The sequence below is a fragment of the Boleophthalmus pectinirostris genome, unplaced genomic scaffold (assembly GCF_026225935.1).
Source record: "Boleophthalmus pectinirostris isolate CB_2022bp ecotype Guang Dong unplaced genomic scaffold, ASM2622593v1 HiC_scaffold_20, whole genome shotgun sequence".
Taxonomy (NCBI): domain Eukaryota; kingdom Metazoa; phylum Chordata; class Actinopteri; order Gobiiformes; family Gobiidae; genus Boleophthalmus; species Boleophthalmus pectinirostris.
Genome location: NW_026571153.1, coordinates 26,042,066 through 26,060,583, shown reverse-complemented (window position 1 = coordinate 26,060,583; position 18,518 = coordinate 26,042,066). Strand labels below are relative to the sequence as shown.

General features: G+C 41.8%; 1 protein-coding gene across 2 annotated transcripts in view; it reads right to left on the bottom strand.

The window, feature by feature from the left end:
- Positions 1-1,109: 1,109 nt before the first annotated feature.
- Positions 1,110-18,518, bottom strand: part of arhgap36 (Rho GTPase activating protein 36) — a 93,117-nt gene continuing 75,708 nt past the window's right edge. For both annotated transcript variants that reach the window (XM_055156273.1, XM_055156274.1), the window contains exons 5-12: positions 9,892-10,102; positions 8,457-8,512; positions 7,964-8,114; positions 7,638-7,786; positions 6,568-6,735; positions 6,396-6,484; positions 5,075-5,295; positions 1,110-2,559 (exon numbers count right to left, since the gene is read on the bottom strand). In XM_055156273.1, the coding sequence (XP_055012248.1) occupies positions 1,976-2,559; positions 5,075-5,295; positions 6,396-6,484; positions 6,568-6,735; positions 7,638-7,786; positions 7,964-8,114; positions 8,457-8,512; positions 9,892-10,102 (1,629 nt within the window). In that variant the 3' untranslated portion in view covers positions 1,110-1,975. The remainder of the gene's footprint in view (positions 2,560-5,074; positions 5,296-6,395; positions 6,485-6,567; positions 6,736-7,637; positions 7,787-7,963; positions 8,115-8,456; positions 8,513-9,891; positions 10,103-18,518) is intronic.

Here is an 18,518-nt window from a genome sequence, read left to right as displayed (position 1 = left end):
CTACTGCTGCTGCTTCTACTACTACTGCTGCTGCTGCTACTACTGCTACTAATATTACTACTACTACTAATAATAATAATAGAACTACTTCTACTGCTGCTTCTACTACTTCTACTGCTACTACTACTATGACTGCTACTGCTACTACTAATACTACTAATAGAACTAGGCCTACTTCTACTGCTGCTGCTGCTGCTGCTGCTACTACTACTACTACTACTACTGCTACTAATACTGCTACTAATACTACTAATAGAACTATTACTACTACTACTGCTGCTGGTGCTGCTGCTACTACTACTATGACTGCTACTGCTACTACTAATACTAGTAATAGAACTAGGCCTACTTCTACTGCTGCTGCTGCTGCTGCTGCTGCTACTACTACTACTGCTACTACTACTAGAACTACTACTACTACTACTGCTACTAATACTACTAATAGAACTATTACTACTACTACTGCTGCTGCTGCTACTACAACTACTGCTACTACTAATAGAACTACTACTACTGCTGCTACTACTACTACTACTAGAACTACTACTACTACTACTGCTACTACTAATAGAACTACTACTACTGCTACTGCCACTGTTCCTAATACTACTAACAGGACTACTACTGCTACTACTACTACTACTAATAGAACTACTACTTCTACTACTACTGCTCCTAATACTACTAATAGAACTACTACTAATACGACTTCTACTGCTACTACTAATAGAACTAGGCCTACTACTGCTGCTGCTGCTACTGCTGCTGCTGCTGCTACTAATACTACTAATAGAACTATTACTACTACTATTGCTGCTACTGCTGGACTACTACTGCTACTACTAATAGAACTACTACTACTTCTACTACAGCTACTACTACTACTACTAGAACTACTACTACTACTACTACTTCTCCTAATACTACTAATAGAACTACTACTACTACTACTACTACTACTACTACTATGATAATAATAATAATAATAGGACAAGAAGTAAATTATTTTTCGAACTTTATGAAAAATGATCAGGTTTGTGTCTACTGCCCTCTGGTGGTTAGATGGAGTTCCTGCGTGAAATGAGACAAGACAAGAAAAACTATTCTGCTTTATGTAGTAACTTGTATAAAATATAATTTATTCATTTAACAATTATAAATGCAGTAATTATGTACAGTCAGTTTTTCTGTTATACGTTTATTTACATTGACAAAACCAGACAGATTAAGTCAAAAAAAAAAAAAATCTTAATATATGACCTTTTTTGTCTCTTACGGAGCTCTTCAAATCATGCACTTCTTAATCTAAACTAAAAGGTAGTTTTTGTGAAAAGACATTTATGTTTACAAACGTATGAAGAATATGTACATTACAAGTGTCATTAATGAGGCAGACTTGGTTCATTACACAAAATTGACTCTTGTGAGCTTTAAGTCATGTTATAATGTTGTTACCTCTTCAAAACACAACTGGAGTTGTGTTTTGTTTCATTCACATAGGTTTGAGTAGCTCTTTATTATTAATTTGTCTACATCTCAAACTCAAAATGTTAATGGCTACCTTTTACCTTTAGTTCAGTAGAATATGGCAATTCCAGGGCTGAAATCAGCCAAATAATTATAGTGAAGGTGTATGGAGTTTAAAAACACAGTGGAACACTTATATTACCGCATGTCATCACAAGGTGGAACAGAGAAAAATTCAGCCTACATATGCAGGGTTTGTGTGTTAAACGTGTGAATGAAATAAAACCCAACTCCAGGTCTGTTTGTGACGAGGAAGCAACATTCTAACATATATAACACAAAAATAGTGTAATATGTCTCTGGGGCAAAGTGTTATATGTATATGTCTGCTGTAGTGTTTGAACAGAGCTGAAGAAATGTCTCTTCCAATTCTCTCCAAAGAATCAATTTTCAGTTCTAGAGGTGTTTAGCTTCTATAGCTGCTCCTCTTTAAACCAGTAGTTCTTCCTCAGACCGTGGTCTCAGAGCTGGAGCCTTTCCCACTGAAAAAGTCCCAGAAGTTTGAGTTTTTCTGCTCATTTTTCAGCTCATCTTTAGTTTGGTCTCTGGTCTGGTCCCTGGTCTGGTCCTTGGTCTGGTCTCTGGTCTGGTGTCTGATCTGGTCCCAGGTCTGGTCCCAGGTCTGGTCCCAGGTCTGGTGTCTGGTCTGATCTCTGGCCTGGTCTCTGGTCTGGTCTCTGGTCTCTTCCGATGGAGTCTGTCGCACCCACACGCTGCTCTCACTGGACCCGCTCGGACCGGAGCCGCTGCCCAGCCTCGGGGCCTCTGCGCTGGGGGAGAGGGGCTGGGCAGAGGGGGGGTCCTGGAGCTCCTGGTTGTCTGTTTTCTGGGGGGAGGAGAGGGAGGAGGGGGAGAAGGGAGAGAGGGGGGAGAGGGGGGAGGGATGAGAGGCTGAGGAGCAGGGAGAGAATGGGGAGAAAGGGGACAAGTCTGAGGTGGGTGACGAGGGTGAGGGCAGGGTCAGACTCAGCAGGTTGTGGTGGGAGTGGAACTGTCTCATGTGGGAGAAGGACTTGACCAGAGCGCAGTCACCTGGACACAGACACACAGAGACAGACAAGGTTTCACTTTAAAACTCCTGAAACCTCTGTATTTTACAACACCATCGGCTGTACTGATACTTTACAGTGACATCATGCTGGGGGTATTGTACATCTATGTCTATGGTAAAAAGTTCAGCAGTTACTATGGTGACACAATGCTCCTTTAGACCTATCTGTGTACACAAATAGAGTTTATGGAACAAAAACTATCTCATTTTTAAGGGTGGCGTAATTTAACATAATGTGTAATGTCTGCTTTCCTCCACTAGATGGTGCACTGAGCTCATTTTACTGTATCTGTAGCGTAGACTGTATAAAAACACATACTGTATATGTATTTGCAGTGTGTATTTACCAGGGTGACCAGATTTTCAAAATAAAAAATACTGGGACATCCCGGTGTGGTATAGGCTTTTGACCCCACAGTGATGTGAGCCCGGGGTCAGAATCCTATTATGGTATGTTGACCCCCCTATGAAAATCTATATTTTATTAATAAAGAACTTGAATTCTATAGAAAAACTTTAAGTGGGATCCCGTTTGTTAAGTGAGAGGTGCAGAAGACAAACAGACTGAGCTCACACTTTCTTGTTCTTGTGGTTTTACAGCAACATCACGTCTGTCTCTTTACAGTAGAAGGTGTTTCTTGGTGAACAGTTGGTGCCTTTCGCTTTGGCGTTGACTTTTTAAATTCGTAACCAAAGTTGAGCGAGGGATCGGGATTTTGCTTTGTTGGCGCTCCACATACAAAATGTTCACTGCAAACTCGGAATGATTTAGGCAGTCAAAGGTTTTCTTTTTCATCCTTCCTGTGGATGATTATTGCCCATCGCCTTCACCTTTCACTGTTTTTCAGTTCCATTGGGAAGGGAAACAGTTTGAACAGAGGTTTGCAGTCACACACATCTGATTCCCTTTTGCATTTATGAAGTTCGCAAACAAATTTCTTGAGCTGTTTTCCGCTGTTAGGACATCCAACAACCACACAATTACAATGTCTGAATCCCAAAACTAAAATATGACAATATCAGAACCAGAAATAAAAGCAATATGATTCAAAAGACTAGAAAAGACTGGCTTTGTCAATAGACCCATCCCACTGGGAAACAAACATGGTGGTTTGATCCTCACTTTTTCGGAAAATCCTTCCCAGTATGTACTGTGCAATGACCGGAAGTCCAAAATTCTTGATGCATCTATAAGGACACCTGGGACATTTCATTATAAAACTGGGATAAATCACTGGTTTTGGATAAATCTGCTGGAACAGGGGACACAGGGCTCAAAACTGGGAGTGTTCCGGGTAAACAGGGACTTTTAATCACCGTACTCTCACATAAAATTACAATCACAAGATAAGCAGTATCCAACAGTTTTTCAGTTCGTCACTCTCACCTTTTTGTTGAAAACCAAACACAGAACCATGAACGCTCGTGTTGATCACAGGCGCCTGAAAATGTGTTGCTTTTCTTATGTTTTCAGACATGTTTTTTGTCTGTTTGCCTTGTGTCACCATGGTAACTGCTGAATATTCTGCCAATGAAAATACACATAGAACACCCCCCATCACAGTTATGGCAGGTGTTACGTCAGGTGATATGACAGGTGCTGGGGCAGGGGTGAGGAGTGGACACAGACTGTATAAATAAGCAGACTAAGTGTGATTTCACCCATAGCGTTCGGCTCCAGTCAAATGAAGCTCACCATGGCTTGTGGTTATAGTTGTTTTTCCTCTTGTTTTTTCTGTGTGTGTTAGTCTTATCTTTTGTTATGTCTTGTTATACATGTTTATTTTGTTATTAATGTTCTAGGTTAGGGTGACCAGATTTTCAGAAAAAAACAGGGACACACCCGGGTTGGGATGGTGGTATAAATAAAATTGTGAAAAGACCATGTAAGATTGTGCATTCTCATGTCAGTCATAATCTGAGGGACTTCTGTTGCTGCATTTTTTTGTTGTTGCTTTGCACGGATTTCTGTATTTTGGCTAAACAAATGACAATTTATGCTTCTCTTTACTGTTGCCGGTGATCAGATTAGTCACAAACTGTAATATTTCTGTTTTAGTCCTGGTTTAGAGTTGATGTAGTCCTGGTTTAAGCTTAGTTTAGACCTGGATTAGAACAAATAGAGACACCTGGGACATTTCTTGTATAAAACTAGGACAAATCTCTGGTTTTGGATAAATCTGATGGTACAGGGGACACAGGGCTCAAAACTGGGACCGTAAATAGGGACGTCTGGCCAGATTCATCAGCTGATTTCACTTCGTAGAAGAATTTAATTACGTACAAAATAGTGAAATAAAAACACCATTGTCATTTAGAGCGGGTTAATACGAGCATTTTAAGACCAAATTGACAGACAAAGGAGTGAAAATTTTTAAATATAAAGTCAATAGGAGCAAGAGTGGATGGAGCCGGAAACATGCCCATGCTCACTTCCTATTTAGAGCACAGCAGCTAGTGTGTACATTTCTATACACAGTCTATGGGAGTGCTCACCCCTCTGGTGCTCCTGTCTCCTCCGGCTCTGGTTCAGTCTGATGGCCTTCAGCAGGACTTCGCCGCTCAGGGTCCCCACGGAAGAGGCTCCGTCTGGGGGGCACGGAGGAGAGGGCGGGTCCTGGGGAGAGACGCTGCCGCTGGAAGCTCCCACTGAGTCCAGAGAGGGACGGGTGTCGTGGCGACCGGAGGGGGAGGGCGAGGGGGAGAGGGGGACGGTGCTGTGGAGAGAGGGAGAAGGAAGAGGAGGAAGGAGAGAGAGTTGTGGGTGAGAGGGGGAGAGATAGAGACAGAGAGAGGGGGAGAGGAAGGAGAGAGGAGGGGAAAAGAGAGGTAGAGAAGGAAGAGAGAGGGGGATAGAGAGGAGAGAGAGAGAGGGGAGGGGGAGAAAGAGAGGGAGAAGAGGAAGAGGGAAAGAGGAAGGGGAGAAGGCAGAGCGAGAGTTGTGGGTGAGGGGGGGAGATATAGAGAGAGAGGAGGGGAAGAGAGGGAGAAGAGAGACAGGAGGGAGACAGAGAGGGAGAGGAGAGAGAGGAAGGGGAAAGAGAGGAAGGGGAGAAGAGAGGAGGGGGAGAGAGAGAGGGAGAGGGACAGAGGAACGGGAGGAAGGAGAGAGAGTTGTGGGTGAGAGGGGGAGAGATAGAGACAGAGAGAGAAAGGGGAAGAGGAAAGAGGAAGGAGAGAAGGAGAGAGATAGAGAAAGAGAGAGAGGAAGGAGAGAGAGAGTTGTGGGTGAGAGGGGGAGAGACAGAGACAGAGAGAGAGAAGAAAGAGAGGGCGGATGAAGAGGAGAGAGAGAGAGGAGGGGGAGAAAGAGAGGGAGAGGAGGAAGAGAGGAAGAGGGAAAGAGGAAGGGGAGGAGGGAGAGAGAGAGTTGTGGGTGAGTGAGAGAGAGAGAGAGGGAGGAAGAGGAGGGAAAGAGGAGGGAGAGAGAGAGAGAGAGAGATCAGATTCAGATTTCAGATTCTTCTGTAGTTTGATGTGTTTCACACTACTGCTGCTGTTACTTGGCAAACCTGACTGTAATGAAGGTTTTGGTAACCATGCCAACACAAAACAGAGAGGATTATTTAAAGATACACTATGTAACTTTGTGGAGGGTCTGCCAGCGGATCAAACATACATCTCAGGTGACACTCCCAGGCCACGTCAAGGGATTTTTGTGCAATAAAATACTGTGGAACATTTCAGACAAGATAATAACATCTCCATGGAGACAACCTGCTGGCAGACCCCTCCACCAGAAAAGGTACAGAGTGCAGCTTTAGATTTCATTTTAATCTGTCTCCTGAAATCTACAGTGTACTGTTGCCGTGGTTACCTGAGTTTGCGTCGCAGGAGGTAGTCGATGATGTCGGGGTCGGTCTGGATCAGGCTCATCAGCACCTCCTGCTGGAGCTCTGCTGAAACCTGCAAATACAAATGAAACAGAGTGAATGTGTCTCAGATCTGTAGTAATGCAAATGTGGTCATGTGAATAACAAATAAAATACCGTGAAGAGCCTCCTGTAGTTCTGGATCAATACCAGAGTCACGTTGATGATGGTGCTGCTGTCCTCGATGCCCAGAGACAGAGGACACTCTGAGGTCCTCTCCTTCTGCAGAAGGTTTGGACCAAAGATCACAGCCAGGTTAGCAGCCGTCATCTTATTTCCACAGATCTGCAGGAACACAGCACGAGGATAAATATGAGTCAAACACAGCTTTATCAAAAACTGTGCTGTAAATATTTAAGTTAAAGGGACAGGTCGGAATTTTGGACATAGGGCCTCATTTCCTAATGAGCCACAGTGTTGGAGATGTGTGAAGACACTTTTTGAAATAATCCATCCAGTCCTTGTATTTGGAGAGGTTGTTGGTGCTAGGCTAGTGCATGTCAATGGCCATAGTTAGCCTGTCACTAAAAACAGTCTTACCCACTCCACAAAAACCCGAAGCAAATCTATTATTACACCAGACTATTGATGTAAATGTCTGTGTCAACAGAATAATTTTAGAAGAAAAACCAACCTTGTATCGCATGAATCGTCGCATGTTGAGGAACTATTTTCTCAGCAGCAGTGGAATTTTACTCTGCTCTAGTTAGTTGTGATGATATGAACTTGGCCATAACTGGAACTTCATGTGCTCTATGTGTGGCAACTGCAAGTAAACAAACTATTACAGAGCCAGTTGATGCTAGACGATATCAGTCCGCCACTGCCGAGCTTTCTATCAGGAAATACAACTCGCTGCTGCTGCTCAGACATAAATCCTTCAAATGCAAAGTTGGTTTTACTTCTAAAATTATTCTATCAACACAGACATTTACATCAACAGTCTAGTGTAATAATAGATTTGTTTCGGGTGTTTTGTGGAGTGGGTAAGACTGTTATTAGTAGCAGGATAACTATGGCCATTGACATGCACTAGCCTAGCATCAACAACCTCTCCAAATACAAGGACTGGATGGATTATTTCAAAAAGTGTCTCCACACATCTACAGTACTCTGGCTCACTAGGAAATGAGGCCCCTATGGCCAAAATTCTGAACTGTCCCTTTAAGATAATAAGCAGCTGTTACCTGTTCTCCGTTTGGGCTGACGCTGTCGTGGGCGTGGCTCTGGACTCGGTGCAGCAGAGACAGGAGCCTCCACAGAGTGTCTGAGTTACAGGGAGGGAGGAGGAAGAGGAGGAACTGCAGAAACTCAATCTGATCTGCTCCGTGCAAAGCTGTGAGGAGAAAAACACGCCCACTGAGCACTTCAATTCTGTAACGCGGAAGTTAGCGGACGTGTTTCTTTTATTCAGGTCACCTAGATCAATATTGCCGTTTAAAATGTCTGAGTTATGCCATAATGATGAATAGAAGAGAAAGAGTGATAAAGAGAGAAAGTGTTTTATTTGTACCGTTGGCATGGAGGAAGGCGGGGTACAGTTCCCGTGGTAACAGAGGGTCAGGCATGTCCCGTAAGAACTCTTTAAGCAGAGCCGCTACGTCATGGATACTCTGCTCCTCGTCCAGCCGCACGTCCAGACCCAAGTCAAAATCCTCACGTAACTGAAGAGAAAAATATGAGAAAAATCACAATAAATATGAGAAACTATTTCAGATAAATCACACTTTGTTCCTTCTGAGGCCAGGGAGATCAAAACCGAAACAATCTGACTTTGTTCACCTGCCAGCCCTGCACATGTCCCTGATTGGCTAATCCACCTGTCAATCACTCCCATCTGAATTCAGGGAGACCTCAGTCTCAGATCTTTTCAGTCCAGCACCTTCAGATTGAAAATGACTCCTGGATGTGAGTCAAAACATTTCAAAAACAGTGTCCAGATGACCTATGACCTCTGAAGTCAAACATATTTTACACAAAGCCCAGCATGAGACCAGCGCCCTCACCTGGCGGACACGCTTCTTGGAGCTCCCCACTCGGAAAATGCCCACCGTCTGTAACCCTGCACAAACAAAGAAATCAAATAATTCTAGAAAGATTTCCATTCCAGTTCTCCACATATCACATCACCATGGAGCTTAACAGGTTCGCTGGTTCTGGGAGAAATTTCCCATTCGCTTTTCCAGTAGTCTGATTTGTCTGTTATTAAAGTTCATATTTTGATTAACAGACAAAATAGAATAGGGTCGGTCCATATGAAATCAGCCATTTTCAAGGAATCTCCCTTATGAGCCATCTCAGATTTGGCAGAAAAAAAATTCCAAAAATTTCTAAAAATCACCAAATGAAAGAATCTCAAATTGTAGCTCAATCGCTTCAGTCGTTCCTGAGTTAAGGCCCATTGACATTTTGGGGCCATGCTCACTTTTTCGGAAGCCTTAATTTATAAGCACGTTTGAGAGACCGGAAGTTCATCAAAAATAGAGCTAGGAAGCTGAAAATTTGGATTATTGTAGATTCATGGTCTGTTGTCAAATATTGGGTATCTTTATTAAGGGGGGCTCTGTGGGCCCCCAAAATCTTATATTTGGTTGCCGCTTCATTAATTAATTATTTTTTTTTATTTTTGAGGTTTCAAGATCTATTTACTCCAAGCAGATATTTACAAACTAACTGCTGAACCTGAATATTTGAGAGAAAGACCATTTCTGACAACAATCTCACACTTTTCTGAGCTTTCATGTGGATGGTGTAGACTCCCAAATACGGTCACAGACCAAATGTGATCTTTCTGGCTCCTTCTTTGGACCCTCGGTTCCTCATGTGACACAGTTAGATGTTGATAAGAAACGATGAGAAACTTTGGCATATTCTGATTAGTTTAAAGTAATAAAAACATCTACTATTAATTTCCTTCATTTCAAACGGAATTTTTGAAAATGATCTCTCATGGGTCATTTTTGGTGGAGTTTAGGCACTTTTCCACCTGCTGGAAAGGTTCAGTTACCTTTAATAGACTTGAACACTAACTGCTTGTTATAAGGGAAGACAATTGGAGATTATTTGTGGTACATTGTTTGTGATGGTTTTTGGAATTTTTTTTCAGCCAAATCTGAGATGGCTCATAGGGGAGGGCGGCTGATTTCATATGGACTGACCCAGTAAATAAAAACCCCAGGATCATGTAGAGCAGCTTTATACAACATTTAAAGACCAAAATGACGAAACTCACAAAGAAGTTACAGAGAAAGGGGCAACTGTTTTCCAGTAGAAAGTGAATGGGAGCCAGAGTGGATAGAGCTGGAAACGTGTCCATGCTCACTTCTTACCTGATAACCCTGGGGCCATCAGGTTTGCTATGTCCGTTTTATACAGTCTCTGGAACCGTCCCACCAAACCAAGTCAAACTCATGTTGAAACTGTTTGAAAAGTGTGTCTGACCGTGGCTCTCGATGCAGTAGCAGCAGCTCTCCACCAGGCGGGGCACTTGTCTGTAGATGGGGTTCAGGCTCAGTTTGGAGGGAGTGCGCCCCCTGCTGGACTCCTGAGGCTTCTTCAGGTCCAGCTCCGCAGGGTGAGACAGCTGCAGCGCCTCCAACAGGCGAGACTGGCTCTCTACAAGGTCTGAGATAGAGTCCACCGACAGACCGCCCTGACAACACAGACAGGTGAGACAGACAGGTGAGACAGACAGGTGAGACAGACAGACAGACCGCCCTGACAACACAGACAGGCCAGACAGACAGGTGAGACAGACAGGTGAGACAGACAGACCACCCTGACAACACAGACAGGTGAGACAGACAGGTGAGACAGACAGAGACACAGACAGGTGAGACAGACAGGTGAGACAGACAGAGACAGACAGACCCTGACAACACAGACAGGCAGACAGACAGGTAAGACAGACAGGTGAGACAGACAGGTGAGACAGACAGGTGAGACAGACAGACACCCTGACACAGACAGGTGAGACAGACAGGTGAGACAGACAGACCACCCTGACAACACAGACAGGTGAGGGACAGACAGGTGAGACAAGACAGACACCCTGACAACACAGACAGGTGAGACAGACAGGTGAGACAGACAGGTGAGACCAACAGACTGCCCTGACAACACAGACAGGTGAGACAGACAGGTGAGACAGACAGAGACAGACAGTGAGACAGACAGGTGAGACAGACAGGTAACACCAACAGGTGAGACAAACAGACTGCCCTGACAACACAGACAGGTGAGACAGACAGGTGAGACAGACAGGTGAGACCAACAGACTGCCCTGACAACACAGACAGGCCAGACAGACAGGTGAGACAGACAGGTGAGACAAACAGACTGCCCTGTCAACACAGACAGGTGAGAAAGACAGGTGAGACAGACAGGTGAGACAGACAGGAGAGACAGTCAAGTAAAACAGACAGGTGAGAGACAGGTGAGACACATCCCTATAACTGATGAATGCAAGAGGATGGACTGTTAAAGGCGCATTGTGTAACTTTTCTGATGGGGGTCTGTCCAATGCGTTTCTTTATTGAAATGTTATTGCTTGTCTGGAATGTTTCACAATATGGCATTAAACCTTTCTATCCTCATGGAGACCAAACCAGACCAAGTTAGAGTCAGATCTGTGGAGAGGGGGACCCCGCTCACCCCCGCTCACAGTCATAACGTCTGTGAAAGCAATAAAAGAGCTGTTTAATGTCAAACTGTGGAACATTTCAAGCAGCACAATGACATATCATATACAGAAAGAAGCAAATGATCGACCCCCGACCAAAAAGTTATGCAATGCACTTTTAAATGTCGTGTCTATGTTGCTATGTTTGTTTCTGTGTTGGGGCCGATGAGCTTTGAATTTCCTTCAGGATCAATAAAGCAACTATCGATCATCTGAAGGGGTAAATTCATCATTCTTCACTCCCCTTTTAGTTAAATCCAAATATAAACACACAAAGAAAAGGCTCACCAAATCATTTCCACATTTGGGAAAGATCTGGTGACATAAAATCTCGGCATGATCTGGTCCCATCAATATTAAACACACATTTTTATTTCTGTCTGCAGTTTATTTGTATTAACGCTGCACTATAACTTTTTTGGTTGGTTTGTGGCATGCTTGTCTCCATGACGATATACTGTAGCTCTGCCTGGGATGTTCAGCGGTAAGACATTAAATCTGTCTGCATTATCCACAGCTTTACGGGACATTGGTCTGGGAGAGGGGAGGAGGAGGAGGAGGAAGGAGGAGGAGGACGATGAGGGGAGAAGGGGGAGGGGGTGACTCTAATGTAAACAGCTTCTCAGCTCAACGGTGACTCACAGAAATATCTGGCACGAAACCAGTGGGAACGATGTGGCCTTTTATTCTCCGTCCGCTCATCAACTATTGCCATAAATCCCCAAAGTATAAAGTATAGTATAATTTAAAGGTACATTGTGTAACATATGTATCTCTATGGAGACAGCAGGTGACACCGCAGGGCCAAGTTACATGTCGGATGGAAGTCAGTGGACGTTTTTAGGTCAATAAAGCCCCATGTTATTAAATAAGTGCAAGATGGATACTTTTAATGCTGTACTGGGACATTTCAGACATAACAATAACATCTCCATGGAGACAAGCAGGTGATGGACCCTCCACCAGTGCACCTTTAAAGATGACCTATTGTGCCTGTGTCTGCCATATAGTTAGAATCGATGACACCCGTGGGTCAATATGTTTTATTTTGGAATCTCAATATTCATCTAAAACAAAGAGGAAACAAGTCAATAGATGCATCATGAATTTCGGACTTCTGCTTATTGCGCAATTCACACTGGGAAGGATTTTCCGAAAAAGTGAGCATCAAACCTCCATGTTTCTTTTCCCAGTGGGATGAGTCTATTGACAAAGCCAGTCTTTTCTAGTCTTTTGAAACATATAACTTTTGTTTCTGGTTCTGATATTGTCATGTTTTAGTTTTGAGATTCTGACATCGTAATTGTGTGGTTGTTGGATGTCCTAACAGCGGAAAACGGCTCGAGAAATTTGTTTACGAACTTCATAACTGCAAAAGGGAATCAGATGTGTGTGACTGCAAACCTCTCCCACATACAAAATGATCGCTGCAAACACGGGATGATTTAGTCAAATGTTTCCTTTTTCGTCCTTCCTGAGTATCAGTATGGCTCATCGCCGTCGCCTTTCACTATTTTTCAATTCTGTTGGGAAGGGAAACAGTTTGAACGGAAGGTTGCAGTTACACAGATCTGATTCCCTTTTGTATTTATGGTGTTCACAAACTTCCGAAGCCCATTTCTCAAGCTGTTTTCCGCTGTTAGGATCCAACAACCACACAATTATAATGTCCGAATCCCAAAACTAAAATATGACAATATCAGAGCCAGAAATAAAAGTGATATGGTTCAAAAGACTAGAAAAGACTGGCTTTGTCAATAGACGCATCCCACTGGGAAAACAAACATGGCAGTTTGATGGTTGCTTTTTCGAAAAATTCTCCCCACTGTGCATTGCACAATGACCGGAAGTCCGAAATTCATGATGCATGTATTAACTTCTGTCTTAGAAAACTGCAGCTCTCAGTGGGAGCTGACGTCACTGTAAACATCATGACAACAAAGCGCCGCATGCACATCACATTTGCAAGTAGATTTCATTTCAAAAGAAAAGTTCCAGTTTCACCCCTATAGCTGCTCACTGTTCTTTGCTTACTGTGTTTATTATTTAAAAATAATAATCAGGAAGTCAGTGGATCTGTTTTAAGGTGTTTCAGATCAATATTGTGGTTTACAATGAACAAAATGTATGATATTGATACGTGTGTTATAACTTAATACTAAATAATTTTATCTTCTAGGCTGAAACTGTGTCAGCTGATCATACGTCTGAAGCTTTCAAACCCACAGAAAACCTAAACTACAACTTTGGTGCGTCACATGACTGTTTCTCCAATGCCTGATTGGTTCCTGGGTCATGTAGCGCTGCAGATACACAAATGACACGTCTCTCGGTGGTATTAGCAGCTTAACATAACTGTAGCTCAGTGTTGGAGAAGTACAGACTACAACTGCTAATTACGAACGCTAAAGCTAACAGCCGCATGTCGCCAAACATTTGACGGGTTATGGAGCAAGTCACTAATACTCTGTACTAGTGCTCAAAAATGGCAAAAATCTGAATGGAGAAAAAAAAAAAGTAAAAAAAAAAAAAAAAAAAAGATGTTGATGTTACATTAAACTTCCTCGGGCATCCATATTTTCTCCAACTTTTGCAATGGAACACATTTATAACAGATGTAAAGAGACTGACTCAGATTTATCCACTGCCAATGAAAGATTCAATAGAAAGCGACATTTCTCTACGGTGGAATGTTCAACAGTTACCATGGTGACACAATGCACACATTAGTAAACACTGTCACAAAATGTTAAGTTTTAGAAGATAAGAGCGTGAAAACCAAAGAGGAATCAGGAACGAGGCTGTTGAAGGTACACGCCCCCTTGTACTCATGTCACTGGTTTTTCAGCGAGGTTGGCATTTAGCAACTCTGTCAATCAAACATATTTTAAAGAACCATTAAACCCATTCTGAAGCTTTACTCCGCCCCTAAGCAAGATCTGGGGGGAGCGGGTGTGGGACGGGCTCTGGAGCGATGATTGACAGTAGGGATGGGCATTCGATAAAATTTTCTTAATCGATCGTCGGGAGGATTAACAATCGATTATCGATTAATCATTAACATATTTATATTGAAATTATCATTATTATTACTTTCTGCACTACTAATAAATGCATAAATAAATTCAACTTTACGACATATAAACAAACCGTAAGTACTATAGAGCTACATCAGCCCGTTTGAGATTAGAATGTGTTTAATACATTATAATGCAGTTTTGCGCAAGTCTCACAAAAACAAAACTGCATGGTAAATTTGCATAAATTAAGCGAAGAAAAAAAAAACTGCTCTTGTGCGCTGATGCGATAAATTTCTGTCGGACTAAAGGACACGACTCAGTGGAATACAGGTTAGTGTGACCATATTTCCATTTGTCAAAACCAGGACACCGTACAGGAGGTGGGGAGTGGGGCCTCGTCATCGACATTGAGCCACTCTCACCTTGCAAAGCTTTTTAATGTTTTTTTCGGTGTCCTGGTGAACTTTGAGGTCCCTGACACTGCCACTGGACACCGAAACATATGTGCCTGCTTTGTACACTGTGCACATGGCTCCCACTTGTCTTGACCGGGACAAAAAGCGGGGAATTTCTTGTATAAGTCATCGTTAAATACGCATTTGCGCTTCGGCACGTTGCAGGCTGACCGACTATTTATGTCTGCTTGCTCCTTCTGAGTGCAGAGAGTTTTAGTTTAATGGCCCAATGAAAGATCATGAAAACCCGGACATTTGCATCACTTTATTTAAATAAAACCCAGAGGACCAGGACAGGATGTGGAAAACTGACATGTCTGGGGAGAAATGGACATGTGGTCACCCTACGCTACGCATAGCAACTTACATTCAGTTTGTCCATTAAGAATGAACATAATCGACAAAATTCTTGATCGTTTAATCGACTGATGATGCCCATCCCCAATCGACAACCTTCTTTATTCTCTCAGATCTCTCCGGACTTTGAAACAGAGCGGACATTTGTGCTCGGATCACGCCGTTTCCATTTTCCCCAGACACAGCGGGACATCGTGGTGCCCAGCGGTGCCAGGTAGGGCAGGGTTGAGAGGGGTTCCTTATGTTATAACCCTGCATCTGACTGATTGGCGGCCGTTAGTCCATCCAGAAAATTCTAATGTGCTGTAGTTTACCCAAAAGAGGCTGTTACAGACACTTTTGATCCAAAAGTCAGATTAACAAATATGTACTAAAATGCCCAAATAAGTAGAATTAGTATAAAAAAGTGATTTTGATGTTTAGTGGCCCTTTAATTTAGGGACAAATAAGTGAACCAAAAACTCCAGAATCATGTAGTGTGGTTTAAAGTGAACGTTTTAAGGTCAGAATCCAACTAGAGCTCCAAGAAACCACTTTGACCCCATTCCTATGTGGAAAGCAGTGGATGTCCAGGCCCATGACCGTTTATAAAGCTGAATATTTTTTATAGAGACTTGCTTTACCATTCATTTGCATTGGGATAGACAGATTCCACAGTATGGCATTAAACGGATCCATTTATTCAGTTACAGTAGCTTTATTGGTTGAAAACTACCTTAAAAACATGTGTTCTTACTATGAGCGGGGTTGCCTGTTCACAGATCTTACCTGTTGTTTTTCTCCATAGAGATTAATGCCATGCTGTGGAACGTCACAAATCAATAACTTTAGGGCTTTAGGTTTAAGCAACAGAAAAATGAAACTCTCCTCTCCAAAAGTCCGTGGATCAGAGCGGAGACAGGCCCAGAGGCGTGACCGCAGACGAGGCGCGTTTGCGGACGATAAAATCAAATAAAAATCATAAAAATGTGAAAAAGTGTTTGAGATATCCGTAAAACTCAGGGAGGGAGTCAGATATCACGGCTTATCTCGAGTTCTGACCGAAACACAGTGAGATTTAAGGAGGAGATTTACGGTTATGTCGCCCTCAGAAAAACAAGCATGAGGAAAGGTCAAAAGTCAAAACACTAGAGAAGAAAACACATACTTCAACAGTTTTTAAACAACATGCCAGATCCCAGATACAGTTGACTTAACTCTTTCCCCCTTGGACACCTACTAAGAACAACCCACATATATGACTAGGGCTGCCCATAGAGCACAACTGCATAAAAGGAAACGGACTTCCACGAGTGAATATAATGATTTTCACACTCATGAACTTAATTGAAACACAGACATATTTGTATCTCTGGAAACCTTAGACTCTGAACTCTTCATTTATGGATGTTTAAATGTGATTCAACTCATTTAAAGGTATATAACAGCTCACTGAATATGACAGTTTACCTGGTCAGGTGCAAAAAACTACATTCAGCATCTGATATATGATATATGTTCTGAGTACTATATTCATTTAAAACATGTTAAAATATATATATATTTGTCAGAGTATTTGGTAACACTTTATAATAACTATACCTTACTTAGCCTTAATAAAGCATGAACAAAGACTTAATTAATAATGAACAAAGATTTAATTAATAATGATTCACGCTTAGTAAATGCTTAATAAAGCATAATTATTCTTCACTTTAGAAAAGCTCTCAAAAAGACTTAACTAACAGACAACAGCTGCCTGAATTATCTTGCATTGCATGATTAGTAAATCATTCTCTCATAGTTTACTAATGATTAATAAATGCTCAAATGGTTAGTTCATGAGTAATTAAGTATGAAATAATTATAAGTAACTATTTAGAGCACAGGCAAATTAAGTGTAAGTGCTAATTAAGGCAGTAATTAAGTAGTTACTAAGCGTGAATCATTATTAATTAAGTCTTTGTTCATGCTTTATTAAGGCTAAATAAGGTGTAGTTATTATAAAGTGTTACCGAGTATTTAAACCACCAGATACAGTATAGCCAAGTGTACACCTGTTTTTACCTGTTGTACACCTGTGTCATTCGTTTTTTCCATTTAATTTATTCAACTCATTTAGCTTATTATAATATAATAATATAATGAAACTCTTCCCCGTCAGTGGGTGTTCAGTATTTGTCATCTGGGTCACTTTCTCGTGCGCAGAGCTCCGCATAAGTGTTTGTTTCTGTAGAAATTCTGTCATACATCGCATCTTGGAATAAAAGACTGAAATATTTCCAAGGACTCGTCTGAGCAACATCCAGATTTCAGGGCAATTTTGGTTCATAATCGAGTATAAAGTCCCCGATAGTTTGTTTGGATATTGCAGGACTCCACACAGACGCATCACCTTCGTAAGTTTCACTCTCTGAAAGTCCATCACTATCTCTGTTTTCCACTTTATAATCAACTTCATCATCACTTTGAAATCTATAAAAGTCACTTTCTCTCAACTTATCCCTAAAATACACCTGCTCCTCATTATTTCTAACTGTGCACCATAGCGCCGCAATCTTTCCATTGTACGTGTTTTGTGTTGTGTTTTTTACGGAAGCTACAATCATCACCACATCGATTAACTTCAGAAAAAAACAGTGAAAACGTATCCTTGAATCCTATTGGTCAGTCTAGTGTGGGTTGTAGTGGCCCCCACCTATCACAGTCTCTGTTTACATGTGAAAAACCGAGCCGTTTCTAATGGTCGTCAAATCACGTCTTTAGCGATACAGCGGAGGTGTCAAAACACGTCATTAAGAATACAAATGTCGTCTTAATGGAGGAAAGAGTTAATGGTGGATTTTTTTTTTTCTGTTGTAATGTGTAAATTTAAGTCTTTTAACACGACATGTTTGGAAAAAAAAAAAAAAGTGGACAAGAAATGTAATAACTTAAATCAATAAACAAAATATACAACCCAGTGTCATTTTTTGGATAGTACATTTGAAAATGATTACTACTCTAAACTTGTATTGTAGCCACAGCTGCCCTGGGGAAGACTGAAGGAAGTGAGGCCGCCAATCTGAACCATCAGCCCCTCCCTCACACATCATATTCATACTACGCAATGTGGGTGTAGTGTCTTGCCTATGGACACAACAACAGGTTGGATTATATCTCGGATGTTACCGCTAAACTTGGGGTTATTACAGGGGGGGAAAGCAGACGCAGACTTAGACTACTGTGAGCTACTGTGCAAATGATCAGAATGAAAGCTCAAAAGTACAAGATAAAAGTATATAAAAAAGTAGAAGTATAAGATATATAAGACAAAAGTATAAGATAAGTAAAACATCACAGTTCACCAGCAGAGAGCACCAGGCCGGTCATGATAAATACTATAGCAACTTTGGTTACGTTGCTTTATTCATAAATAGGTAAATTCAAAATGTTTCACTGACAAAATTTTAAAACTTTTCCATGACTTTTTCATGACCTAAAATGAATTTTCCATTATTTTACAGTGCCTACATGTGTAGATGTTTTGGTGTCCAGTGGGAAAAAGCTTTGCCAGGTGAGAGTTGCGCAATGTCG